Source organism: Chenopodium album, chromosome 26 (assembly GCF_948465745.1).
Source record: "Chenopodium album chromosome 26, dcCheAlbu1.1, whole genome shotgun sequence".
Taxonomy (NCBI): Eukaryota; Viridiplantae; Streptophyta; class Magnoliopsida; order Caryophyllales; family Amaranthaceae; genus Chenopodium; species Chenopodium album.
In genome coordinates this window covers 18,094,160-18,108,556 of record NC_137859.1, presented here as the reverse complement: position 1 = coordinate 18,108,556, position 14,397 = coordinate 18,094,160, and the positions used below count along the sequence as shown (strand labels likewise).

Here is a 14,397-nt window from a genome sequence, read left to right as displayed (position 1 = left end):
CTGGGGTTACACACTTCAAAAGAGGCTTAAGAAACCCCGCCTTGAAGAGCTCTCCATTTCTTAACTCGAAGTTTGCAGCTCGCTTTTTCAGGACGGCTGCCTCCTGTGGCGAATCAGGAAGTGTCCCGTCTGAGAGATAAGCCCGGATGCCATCCATCCAAGTAGAGCTTCGGTCTAGGACTCCAATGGGATCTTCATAGATGCTTCTTTTTTCAAGTACTTCCCAGAAGACTGACCGAGGCGTATCATGGCAGGCGGAGGATGCAAGTTTTGACAAAGCATCCGCCTGGTTGTTATCTGACCTGGGTACCTGATTCTGATGAAATTCCTCAAGTGACCTAGCCTCATCTTTGACCGCCTGAAGATATTTGATCATAGCCGGGTGAGTTGCTTCAAATGTGCCCTCATATTGGCTAACGACCAACTGTGAATCAGAGTAGGCGTCAATCTTTGTGGCCCCTGCTGCCTTACACATGCGGATTCCGGCTAGCAGGGCTTCGTACTCCGCCTCATTGTTTGAGGCCTGAAACTTGAATCGTAGCGCATACACATATCTGTCTCCCTCAGGAGACTCACAAATTACGCCTGCACCACAGCCGTTTTTAGTTGAACTCCTGTCTACATTCACTTTCCAAACCTGATTGAGATTATCCGGAGCCACCGGACGGGTCATTTCCACAATGAAGTCGGCAAACGCCTGACCTTTCACTGCCTTTCTCGGTTCGTAAGTGATTTCAAGACTTTGCATTTCAATAGCCCATTTTAACATTCTGCCGGATGACTCCAAGGTAGACATTGGCCGCTTGAGTGGCTGGTCGGTGTAAATCACCACCGGATGGGCCAGAAAGTAAGGCTTCAGCTTTTTGAATGCCATGTACAAAGCAAGACCAAATTTTTCCACCACAGGGTACCGGAGTTCAGCATTTTTAAGAACATGACTAATGAAGTAAACCGGGAGTTGAACGCCGTCTCGCTCAGCAAGGAGAACGGCACTGAGAGCATGATCTGAGACGGCTAAATACATATACAACGTCTCCCTAGGTAGGGGACTGACCAGCCTAGGCAGAGAGTGCAAGTGCTCTTTCAGCTTTTGGAATGCCGTCTCAACATCGTCTCCCCATTCGAACCTGGTCTTCTTCCTGATTGCTTGGAAGAAGTAGAGGCATTTGTCACCTGACCGGCTGAGGAACCTTCCCAAGGCGGCAAGGCAACCGGTTAGTCTCTGAACTTTCTTGACAGAACGGGGTGAGTTCATGTCAATTACCGCCTGTATCTTCTCGGGGTTAGCCTCTATCCCCCTTTGATCAATCAGGAATCCGAGAAACTTCTAAGACTCAACACCAAAGACGCATTTCTTAGGGTTTAACATGACCTTATGCCGCCTGAGGGTGGTGAATGTTTCTCGGAGATCAGCAAGGTGATCCGCCTGTTGCTTGGATTTGACTATCATGTCATCTATGTACGCCTCCACATTCCTCCCAATTTGATTAATGAAGACCGTATTAATCATCGGTTGGAAAGTGGCAGGCGCATTCTTCAAGCCAAACGGCATCACAGTATAACAGAATAACCCCAAATCAGTGACGAAGGCCGTCTTCTCTTGATCTTTTTTCCAGAGGGGTATCTGATGGAAGCCGGAATAGGCATCCATAAAACTCATCAAGGCGTGACCGGCTGTAGAGTCGACCAGACTGTCGATCTTTGGAAGCGGGTAACTGTCCTTTGGACACGCCTTGTTGAGGTCTGTGTAGTCTACACACATGCGCCAGGTCCCATTCGGTTTCTTGACAAGGACCACATTGGCCACCCAGTCGGGAAAATTACAGGGTCGAATGAACCTGGCGTCTAGCAGCTTTTTGACTTCGGCAGCTGCCGCCTGACTTCTTTCCTCACCATGGTTTCTTTTCTTTTGCCGGATGGGCTTCTTTTTGGGATCCACGGCGAGTTTGTGGACAACGAGATCCGGACTGACGCCTGGCATCTCTTCCACTTCAAAGGCAAAAATGTCTTTGAACTCTTGCAGCAGAAGGTGCAAGCTTGCACCCAGAGTAGCATAAGCAACCGTCTCAACCTTCACCGTACGCTCTGGACGGCTGTCGTTCAGAACGAGATCAATGTCTTCTCCAGCCGGTTGGGGACGGAGCTCGTCTGACCGTTCACCGGTCAGTGATTGCTATTTCTTCTCTTTCTTCACCTCCACCAGCAGAGGTGCTTTTCTTTTCTTACCAACGGCTGGTGGGGCTGGGTTGGCATCCTTGACATCGTCAAGGTCTATTGGTTCCTTCCCTTGGCAGTCTGGGGCCACAGTATCTTTCACGGCTGAGAGATAGCACTCCCTTGCCGTTTTCTGATCCCCGTTCAGGGAACCAACAGAGCCATCATCCCGCTCATACTTGATGAGCATGAGAGACGGAATGATGACCGCCTTAGCTTCGTTGATGGTTGGCCTACCAAGGATGATATTATAGGCGGTCAACTCCTCAACGACCAAGAACCTGACGACAATATGCCGTCCCTGGCCTTTTTCTCCCAGCCGGATGGGTAAGTCAACTCTGCCGGCTGGGTAGACCATCCCACCCACAAAACCTACCAAGGGGTGGGTGACCGGATGCATGCTGCTGACATTATATTTCAGCTTATGCAGGCACCGGAGGCTGATAATATCCGACGAACTGCCGGTGTCAATAAGGATCCGTCCAACCAGCTGGTTGGCAACCTTACATTCAATGACGACCGGGTCGTCAAGTAGTATCATTGAACATTAAGTTGTACAATGTATGCATGTTGTGGTACTATATATGCAATTAGTTGTACTTCCTCCTTTCTAGAGTAGTGTAAGTAAAGAGAGAAATAAAAATAGTCCTATCATACCTTCAATCAATATTAATAATCTTAAACTAGTAATGTCATAACTGAACAAAATCTTAAACGAGGTAGTATATTTTACTTTCTCATCAACTCTTTAATCGACTTACTATGACAACTTAGGCTTATTCAAAACACAAAGTTTTATATGTGACTGGCTACATGGTATGATCAATTATTATAGAGGTTGCTTTGTTAGTGTTATGGGGGTTAATGTAACAGGGTTTAAGTGGTTAGTATTAAAGATGTTTTGGGTGTTTTTGTCCCTTGGGAGAGTTACAACTCAAAGACTGGTCCGGAGGGCTTCTGTACCTGCAAAATCAACGAAGACACCGTTTGGGTGGTGCTCCACCTCCAATGTTCAAGTTAGTAACTTGAAGGAGAGAAAAATGTGCGGAAATTTAGGTGGGGATCTGCTAGGTTTTCTAGCTCAGTTGTCTCTATCAAAGGGACAGTTTTTGTAGTCAATGAAGGAACGTGCCCTCCAAAAGAGGGGAATCTCCCTATTTATAGGGTCATTGGGATTTGTGCCCCTGATTAGGTGACAGGAACCTAATCAGAGATGGGTTGCGCCGTATTACGGCTTTCTCGGGATTTGGGCCTGAAGGCCGACATTCTCCCTAATATTTGGGATGACACGTGTCACACAGGGATATGTCCATTTTTGTCCATCCCTCTAATTGGGACACGTGTCACCCTCTGATTGGGCTACGTGGAGGGGTAAAATTACCCTAAACAAAAGAGGTTACCTAATCAGTGTTATAAGGATTACTTTATTCAATTCTTTTACAAACAAACACACAGTGAGATCAACTGCACACAAGATGGACTATATTCAAGATACCCAATTCGTACTATTCCATAGATTATCATTGAGTCGTCTATAACTAGCCACGTAGCCCATTTTAAATACTACCAAAATATAAATTATTTTGCCAATTGCAATTTTTAGATTACAATTTCATCCTCGTAACTCGTAAGTCTCCATTCTCCAATCTAGTTTGTTAGACGGCTTTTTGTTTGACAAAAATGAACTCAATGGCATTACTTTCTCCTGCTTTCCCCACCCCAAAAACACACAACACCAACACTTATTATCAGCTATATAAAAATCATATGAACATAAAAAAACATTACAAACCAGCAACCAGAGTGAATGCTGCACATCCTCTATCAGCTTTGTTGCAGACTGAAATCGAGAAATCGAATTCGCTGCAAAGAAGAGAGGTGATTGCTATTGGAACATTAGCTAGTTTTCTACTGTCGTCCCAATTTGCAGAAGCTTCTTGTGAATATACTACGTCTCCTTCTGGTCTTGCTTACTGTGACCAAATTGTTGGGACTGGTCCTCAAGCTGCTCAAGGGCAACTTATCAAGGTAAATGATGGTTTTTACCATATTATTTTACCACTGTCACTATATTCTCATTGTTAATAAATTGAAATTAGTTGTACATTTATTTTTTTTTGGTTTCAACATCTTATAGAAAAGAACAAAAGTAATGATATGGAGATAATCAATTATTTTTCTTACTCCGTTTACTTGTATAATTCAACGGAGGGGCAATCAATCAATAGCATAATACTCCCTCCATTTTTAAATACTTGCTTCATATTTCTATGCGCGGAGTTTTTAGGAGAAATTGAAGAAAGTAATAAAATATGGAGGCATTGAGGTAGTTGAGAAAATAAACATGTAAAAAACAAAAGTATTGTGTTGGGTCCACCAAGTGTGAGAAATGAATTAAATATTGTAAAAGGTTTCCAAAAAAGGAAATGAAGCAAGTATTTAAAAACTGCCGAAAAAGGAAAGTGAAGCAAGTATTGAAAAACGAAGAGAGTACTATAACGGACACTAGGAATGACACATGTCACTTTCTGGTGTTATTTTTTTCCCTCCAATTTTTTTTTTTTATTCACTTTCTAATATAATATACATTACTCTATATAATTGTGATTCACTTTCTTAAATAAAATTCACCAACTCATAATCTCAAGTAATTCAGATTGTATAAAATGCTCACATATTTTCCATATATTATATTATATACAATACTTCATACTATTCCATTATCTTTTACTTTTTTTTTGGTCTTCTACCTAGTTCACCCTTTAGGCTATTTAGATTTGGGGCTCAATTCTACGTATAAATAAAGATTCAAAATTTTTAAATATCATTAAAAATATGAGGATATTTTTTGATAGATTTTGAATTAATTATTTAATTCGTTGTAAAATTTTGTAAAACCGTGTGTGACACGGGCCTTAGGGCCTGTTCACATTTACTTAATTTCCGTTCAATTAAGCTCCAATTAGTTCAGTTAAGTTCAGCTCCAATCAGTTCAGTTTAGTTCAGTTCATTTCAGCTCTTAATATCCTTCTCTTATAAAATATTCAGTTTAGCTCGATCAGTTCAGTTCCAATCACTTCAGCTCAGCTCATCTCAGTTCAGTAAATGTGAACAGACCCTTAATATAGTACTTTTGCTAATTTGAACAATTCAATTTATTCTTCTATCTATAGAAATGATTTCGGAATTTCATTATATGAGAAAAGATTTTCTCGTTTAAATGAAATCTTGAAATATCAAATCATTTTTTAGAGCTAGACATTACATTGGCTCTCTTAAGTAGGATATATAAGTATTGGTTGATTGTTCCATTGAAATGCAACAGTTGTATGTATTCCCTCCGTTTTAAAAACTTGAAAGCTCCACTTTTAATATGCGACTCAATTTCATTATTTATAAAACTTTTAAATATAATATTGAATTTATTACCCTTGTTTTACCTAACATAAATCATATTTTAGTAATTTAATATTTCTTTCCTCCAATTCTCTCTATTATTTTTGTTTTTTATAATTTTTTATTCTTCTTATAGCTCCACTACCTCCCTGTTTTATTACTCTCTCTAAATTCTCTTAATACTATGCACATAAAGAAATGAAACAAGTATTTAAAAACGGCGGGAGTAGTAGATAAACTCTCTGGATCACTTAGCAATTTTTTTGTGGTACAGAACGCAACTGTAGATAGGCCTGATAATTCTGACCCGGACCCGATGACCCGACCCATGACCCGAAATCGACCCAAAACCATTGACCCAAAATTGACCCAAAACCCGAATCAATCCTACCTGACCCATACCCGATCCGAAGTGGAACTGACCCCAACCTTGACCCGAAACCCAAAATGACCTGACCCAAAACAACCCGACCCGAGCTGACCAGACCCGAAGTTGACCCGACCCATAGCTAACCTGACCTTTAACTTGAATTAATTGACCCAAATAGACTCGAAACCCAAAGTGACTCAAACCAAAATTATCTTATACCTGAAATGACCAGAATCTATTTAAGCTAAAGACTCGACCTTAGCAAACCGAAATAGAAAAAAACCACAATCAAATTACCTTATTACAACAGTGAAAATAATAATAAGAGTATTAAAAGTTTAAAACTAAGATCAATAAGAGAGTGAAGAATAACTCAATCAATTAGAGTATTCCTCTCTAGTTTCAGGAGATCTTAAAATTGATTTTGAATCTAAACAATTACTATATTCCATGGAAAAAGTAGCCTTAATAAATATAGTGAGTTTTTCGTCAAAAAATATATAAATATATATACAGAGTTGAATTTCAGCCAATGCATCGACCCGAATAAGACCCGACTCGAAGTAACCCGAAAATTGACCCGACACGAACTGACCGACCCAAACTTGACTCGACTTGAACTCGACCCGAAGTGTTGACCCGATACCCGACCCGATTATCAATCGACCCGAAATCAACCCGAAACTCGAAATGACCCGATCTGACCCGATAACCTTTTGACCTGAACTTCACCCGATCCGAAATAACCCGACCCGAATGACCCATTTTCCAGGTCCATGATTCTTCCAAAACTTCCAGATCATATATAGATCTTAGATATATTGGCGTATGGATTTCCTTATCTTTCATCACCCTTATACTAAGTGGCCTAGCTTGTTAACTCAGCCCGAGTCGACCTATGAAAGGCTCCGACACAATTAGCCATGTATGTTACCTACCGAAAAAAAAATGGTAAAAGCATTAATATATACTTCCTCTGTTTTTATTTAGTTGCAACACACCTCTTCGACACGTATTTTAAGGAAGATAATAGACTAGGTAAATGGGTAAAATAATTTACCAAATTTTACCACCGATAAGAAGAAATGGATAAATTGCTACGGTTTAAATTTCATAGCTTAAATCATTCGTTTATTTAGTTTAATCACCACCTCGAAAAGCGTGATAAAAGTTGTGTTGCAAGTATAAAAAAACAGAGAAAGTATCTGTCATCTAGATGGCCTATGTATAATTGATGCTTATCAAATTGTTAAATATTCCATATTTATATATGCAATTAAATTACATTAAAATAAATTCTATATTTGAATAAAATGTGATGTGCTAATTATGTTGAATATGATTCATATATATACTCGTATTATTGTAAGGGAGATTTTTCTATGTGGCTGATCACACCATGTGGTCAGGGTTACTCGAGTCATTCCTAACCCTCAAGTAATCCTAGCTAGTAATCCATGACTGAGTAACCCTTGACCGAGTAATGCGTGACTGAGCAACCTCGAGTATTCCCTTATCGAACCCCTTGTGTTACCTGTGACCGGGTAATTCAAGTGACTCGATATAAAAAATTGTCTTATCATAACCCTGTCATTCATGATAAACATTTTCAATTACTTGTTAGACATTTAATTGTGTTCTTACACATATTTGTTACAAAACAAGGAGTCATACCTAGATGTAACAAAGAATAATTATGAATTGATTATTCTTACCAATTGATATTTGGTGTTGTGCTGATTGGGACTATGCTTGGTAAGAGAACCGCGTGTTTGATCCCTTACAATAACAACTGGTAGAGGACTGAAACCTAACCATCCAAAACTAATCTACGAATTCGGATTAGCTAAAAGAGTAAACTGGGGGGAACAAAAAAAAATTTAAATTTAAAAAAATAATAATTGATTATTCTTGCTTTGATTAACATTACAGGCCCATTACGTAGGTAAATTGGAAAATGGCAAGGTCTTTGATAGCAGCTACAACAGAGGAAAACCATTGACATTTCGTGTTGGTGTTGGGGAAGTAAGTTTTTAATTATTTTTACTTGTACATGATTTATATGTAACAATCATAATAATCCTTTCTTTAACCAAGGGCTCCTTAGTCTTCATTTTATGTTAATTCGGGGAAAAAAACACAAAAAAGGTTGGACTTTTATGTTGTTAGTTTTCAAAATAATGATATGATGATTCTTATAAATTGACTAATTATATGTAATGAAATACTTCATATAACTTTCAAAATCAATAAACCAAAAAAATAAAAATCATAGTGATGCCAAAAACGTCCTAAAATAAATTGTCCAAAAGTTGTATTATTTATGGGATTATAATAGTATATATGTAGTTTTTTTTTTTTTTTTATGAATTGAGTGTAAGAGAAAAAATGACTTATGATAGGAGAATTGGTGATGCGTATTTAGGCAGCTATTTTGAGTTTCTTGAATAAAAGAAACAATCTTTAAACCTTCCTTGGATTTAATATGTTTATTATAAGATTATAGTTGTATGTATTCGTTTTTCTTGAGGAAAAACGAGTTGAAGAATATTTGTGACACAATGATAGAACTCCCAAGGCTCAGTTGAGAGGCGATACTTAAAGGTTCTATTATCTATAATAATATTAGATAGATAACTACTATATATTATCTATAATAACCACCTAAAGGATAACTATTATTAACAAAAGATATAATTTTAATGGCTCTTCCACGTATCCTCTTGATATGCATCAATTGGGTATTCTATGAGATAAAGGGCTCAATGGATTTGTGTCATGTTATAAACAATTTGGATTCTAATTGGGTTGGAAGTTAGTTCAGGTTGAAGTCATTGTCATATTAGGTCAAATCAATTGTTGGTTCGTTAGTATCACGCCTGATTAGTCCAAAGTGTAAATTATCATATCAAATAAGTTATTGGTTAATTTAGAGTGAGTTCGATTCAATTAAGGGTAACTCGATAACCATTGTTTGGGTTAGTGGGTAAAGGTCGGGTTCAAATCATTACTAGTTAAATCGGTGTTTCTTGTCGTATCAACTTTTGATTGCTAGTGTAATGTGACTTCATTAATGAAAATTTCTTGCATGTCTAGTAGAAATGGTATTTTCCCATTTCACTTTTATGTTATAGGATATTGAAATTTTTGTGACTAAAAATGTTATATTATCTTTTTTTCTATTCTCAAAGGTAATCAAAGGATGGGATGCAGGAATATTAGGGAGTGAAGGTGTCCCTCCTATGCTTGCTGGTACCTCATATATACTTTAATTTCTCTTATACATACATATAGTAGTTATAATCCTCTTTGAACATATAATAATATATATTATAATTAATTATCGTTATTGTGGTACTAAACTAGGGGGAAAAAGAATGTTGATGATTCCTCCAGAGCTAGGATATGGCATGAGAGGAGCTGGATGTAGGGGAGGTAATAAATAACACTACTTTTTATAAACCTTAGTTTTTATTATCTTGAATAATTTTGAAGTATTACTTACAAGCTTCTCATTATGGTGTAGGAAATTGTATTATACCTCCAAATTCCACCCTATTCTTTGAAGTGGAGTTCTTGGGAAATATTAGATAAATGCAACTCTCTTTTAACTTAATTGCATTGTCGAATAAGGTTTTAGATACAGCTATACAAGTTGTATGTATCATATACCTTATTATAATATTTATAATGATGACAAATTTCTTACCAATGTAAAGAAAAATACTAATACTCTTGTATATATTCTTTCTACAAATGTACTTATACCACAAATATAAAGACAATTGATAACTAATGAGTGAAAGTTATTCACTCATTAGGATTTTAATTAGGCAATTTTAGGTCTTTTCCTCAATGATTAGAGTGCGCTTCATATCATGAAAATAATAGCCTAATAACATGCAAGCAATTTCATATACTACACAATTCCTATGATATTTTTACACAAAACCTTTCATTTCTCTTGTCAAATTCAAGTCTTTATTCTTTAATTTGCTGCCTTAAATTTTTTTGAATTGGAAGATGGAGAGATAAGAGGAGATGGTGAAGAAAATTCATTTTGTTGAATTAAATTGGAGGTTGTACAAAAATTATTATGAAAATGGGAGAAGTTGGAATTCTATGAGAACAGAAAAATTAAAGAAAGAGATTAATTATCATAAAAAGGAAAAAATCGGCTCCCTTGAAAGAAAGGGTTTTTAATCTCTACTAGGTAGGGCTTTGGGGAGCGACCGAGGCTTGTTTATGTGGATTTCTTGGGCGTTTTCCGATCATGGATGATGATATTGTTCAATACGCGAATCTTAATCTCAAAGAAGAGGGTGGGGGAGTAGTGGACCTTGGGGCTGTGAATTCTCAACCCTCGACTGATAAATTTCACCTTATGCTAATTGGAAAAGTAGTGACTGAAAGACTGTATAATGTCGAAGCCTTTAAAAATACTATGACGAAGGCTTGGATGCTGATGGATAAATTGATCATTAGGGTGCTTGGACCGAATCTTTATGCCTTTCAATTCTTCCATTGGAGGGACAAGGAGAAGGTGTTGAAGGGGCGCCCATGGTGTTTTGATAATATGCTTCTTGTTCTTAAGGAAGTGGAAGGAGATGAACAACCAGAACAAATTTCTTTACTGCATTCTCCCTTTTGGGTTCGTATAAAACATTTGCCGTTCAATTGTCGTTCGGATGAGGATGTGACTGAATTAGTGTTGAATTGGGGGGAGGTGATGGAAATAGAAGAAAATGCCCTTGGGTTGGATCGTTTCTGTCGTGTTAGGGTTATGGTTAATGTGACGAAGCCTCTTCGACGATTTCAGAAAATCAGAGACAAAAGTGGAAAGGAAGTTTTTGTTTAATTTCCTTATGAAAGACTTCCGTTTTTCTACTTTGCGCGCCGAGTAATTGGCCACTTAGAGCGGGATTGTTGTACGGTGTCGGAGGAAAGTAAAAAATCAAAATTGGGGTGGGGGAGTTGGTTGAAAGCTTCCCCTAGAAAGGGTAGGGCTCGGGATAAAGAGGAGCTTGATGCTGTTTTATCTTCTTGTAAGCAACTGTTTATTACTAAGGAGAGGGAAAATCCTCGAGCTGAGAAGGAGGTGGAAGATGAGGCTATTATCCTTCATAATAGTCTGGGCAATGAAAGAAGAAAGGAGGGGGATAACGAATATTTTGGTGATTATAGTGAGCTTGGAAAGACGGATGTGGTGGTGGAAAAGGAGAGATCATTACCTGATGGTGAGCAGTAGTTTTTGAGTGGGACTGGTGGTGGATTGGAAGGGGATGCTCTGTCATGGCAGAGTGAGCGTGGGGGAAAGGGAAGTCTTTCTACTGTTTTGGTCAGTGCAGATTCGAGGGAAATAGGGAGTGGGGTAGTGCATCTTCGGGGGAGTGAGGGAGGGGAAACCGTGCTAGCAGGGGGTGACATAAGGAGAATAAGAAAGTTTGTCAGGAAAAAAGGGTTGTGTGAGGTTCCTATGGAGGTTGAGGGGCATAGAGTGTTGGGGAAAAGGGATAGGAAGGAGGAGGAAATAAATTTGGAGAATGGGTGTTCGAAAAAGATGATGGTTGATGTTACTAATTTTTCTAGATTGCGGGAGGCAGAGATTATCGTTGAATAGTCCCGCCGAGCTCAATAAGTATTTTAAGTATTAACTGTAGGGGGTTGGGCAATACTCCTGCGGCTAATAATCTCCAGAACTTAGTATGGAGTGAGGCCCCGTCTCTAGTATTCTTAATGGAGACGAAACTGAGTAATGGAGAGATGACTAAAATTCGTGCCAAATTTGCCGGTTATGATGGTTTAGCAGTTGATAATTGTGGAAGATCGGGTGGTGTTAGTTTGTTGTAGGCAAAAGATGTTGAGGTTGAACTTCGTTCGATGTCTATTCATCATATTGATGTGGTTGTGAAGAAAGGATTGGAGAATGCCCCTTGGCATTTTACTAGTTTTTATGGATGGCCCGAGGTGCATAATAGACATTTGTCTTGGGATTTGTTGACTACCCTTGCTGCGGAGAGTATTATGGCATGGGTGTGCATGGGAGATTTTAATGAAATTTTACATGACTCAGAGAAGAAGGGTGGGCGTGACTGTGCCAATTGGAAAATGGAGAATTTTCGAGATGCGGTTGATAGGAGTGGTCTTATTGATTTTCCTTTCTCGGGATATGAATTTACTTATGATAATGGTCAATGGGGTGAGGACAATATCCAATGTCGTCTTGATTGTGCTCTTGTTTTGCAAAGTTGGAGGGATTTGTTTCCAAGTGCGAGGCTCATTCATCTTGAGCGCGAGTGGAGCGATCATGCTCCATTGAAATTGATTCTTGGGCTTGATGGCAACGAGGTGCGTAGGAAGAGCAAGCTGTTTCGGTTCGAGCAGGGGTGGATGGAGAATGTGGGGTGTGAGGGCGTGGTTGATCATGCTTGGGCTGTTGGGGGTTCCGTGGAGAGTAAATTGGCGTCTTGTGCCATGGAGTTAGCTGCTTGGAGTGATAAGGAGTTTGGCCACATATTTAAGGAAATACGAAAAGGAAGAAAAAGGTTGGGTGTCTTGAATAAAGGTGAGAGGTCAGAGGGTCGTGTAAAGGAGAGAAGGAAAGTGGTGAAGGAGATTAATAATTTGCTTTATCATGAGGAGTTATATTGGAAGCAGAGGTCTAAGGCTTTGTGGCTTCAAGCAGGGGACAGAAATTCGAATTACTTCCACCGAAAAGCATCCCACCGAAAGCAAAAAAAAGAATATTTCATGTTTGATAACTGATGATGGCGTGGTTCATAAGGAGGAAGAGGACATTGAGAGAGTGGCTGTGAATTATTTTCGAAATTTGTTTAACTCTTCATATCCGGAAAATTTTGAAGCAGCTCTGGCAGGGATTGAGAGGAAGGTCACAGATGAGATGAACAATATTCTGAGTGCAGATTATACAATTGATGAGGTTCTTGGTGCTCTCAAGCAAATGCATCCGTTGAAGGCCCGGGGGCCGGATGGTATGTGCCCTTTATTTTTTCAGACTTATTGGCATATTGTGGGTCCTGCGGTGTCTAATTTGGTGCTTGGTATTTTGAATGGTGATCACATTACGGAGTCTATAAATAAAACCTTTATTGTTTTGATTCCGAAGAAGCAAGCTCCGGATAAAATGGTTGATTTTAGACCTATTAGTTTGTGTAATGTGGTGTACAAACTAATTACTAAAATGCTTGCTAATTGTCTGAATTTTTTTTTTTCGAAAATCACCTCGATTAATCAGAGTGCTTTTACCTCGGGAAGGCTCATTACTGATAATATTTTGGTGGCTTTTGAGGTTTTTCATCATATGAAAAATTTTAGTAGTTCGGAGCGCTCCATGGCTCTTAAGCTTGATATGGCTAAAGCTTATGACAGAGTAGAGTGGGATTTTCTGAGGGCAGTTATGACAAAATTGGGTCTAGCGGGTTGTTGGATTGATCGTGTTATGCATTGTGTTTCAACGGCCTCTTTTTCTGTCTTGATAAATGGAGCACCTTTGGGGGAGTTTATTCCTACTAGGGGTATTCGGCAAGGTGATCCATTATCCCCGTATTTGTTTATATTATGTGCTGAGACTTTGTCGGGTTTGCTAAATAGAGCGGTGGAGGGAGGGAGACTGACTGGTGTTGAAGTGGCTCAAGGGGCGCCACCGATTTCCCATTTACTTTTTGCAGATGATAGTATTAGTTTTTCGAAGGCAAAGGAGGAGGAGGTTGATACTATAGGAGAGGTTCTTCGGGTTTATGAGGAAACTTTGGCCAAATAGTTAATTTAGGGAAGACGACGTTTCTTTTATTAAGGGGGTTGATGATAATAGAAGGGGAGTGTTGGCGAGTAGGTTTGGAGTGAATGTGGTAGATATTCATGATAAGTATTTGGGGCTTCCTACGGTTATTGGTAGGTCTAAGAGGGTGTTGACGAAGGGTATTAGAGAAAAGATATGGAAAAGACTTCAAGGGTGGAAGAGGGGATTTCTTTCAAAAGCGGGTCGGGAGGTGTTGATTAAGGCAGTGGCTAAATCTATCCCGACCTACGCGATGAGTGTGTTCAAATTCCCGTCTTCTTTTTGTGACGAATTGTGATCTTTGGTGGGAAATTTTTGGTGGGGGCAAAAGAACGGTGAGAGAAACATTCATTGGGTAGCGTGGAATAAAATGTGTGCTCCTAAAGCTACTGGTGGCCTTGATTTTCGTGATTTGAAGTTGTTTAATGCTGCATTGTTGGGTAAACAGGCATGGCGCCTCATCCAACATCCGGAGAGTTTGATTGCGAAAATTCTCAAGGCAAGATACTTCCCGAATGGCTCTTATTTAGATTCGGAAATTGGGACGAATCCAAGTTACACATGGCGAGGTATTTAGGGGATAAAGTGGGTTGTTAATAGGGGCATTTGGTGGAGATTA

The 14,397-nt window shown here is 39.1% G+C and overlaps 1 protein-coding gene across 1 annotated transcript; it reads left to right on the top strand.

Moving 5' to 3' along the window:
* Positions 1-3,809: 3,809 nt before the first annotated feature.
* LOC145617966 (peptidyl-prolyl cis-trans isomerase FKBP13, chloroplastic-like) lies at positions 3,810-9,817 on the top strand. The gene is made up of 5 exons (XM_081672739.1): positions 3,810-4,242; positions 7,913-8,005; positions 9,172-9,232; positions 9,347-9,415; positions 9,507-9,817. Exons 1-5 carry the CDS (start codon positions 3,895-3,897, stop codon positions 9,572-9,574), a joined length of 639 nt encoding a protein of 212 aa, XP_081528865.1. The 5' UTR covers positions 3,810-3,894; the 3' UTR covers positions 9,575-9,817.
* Positions 9,818-14,397: the final 4,580 nt, after the last annotated feature.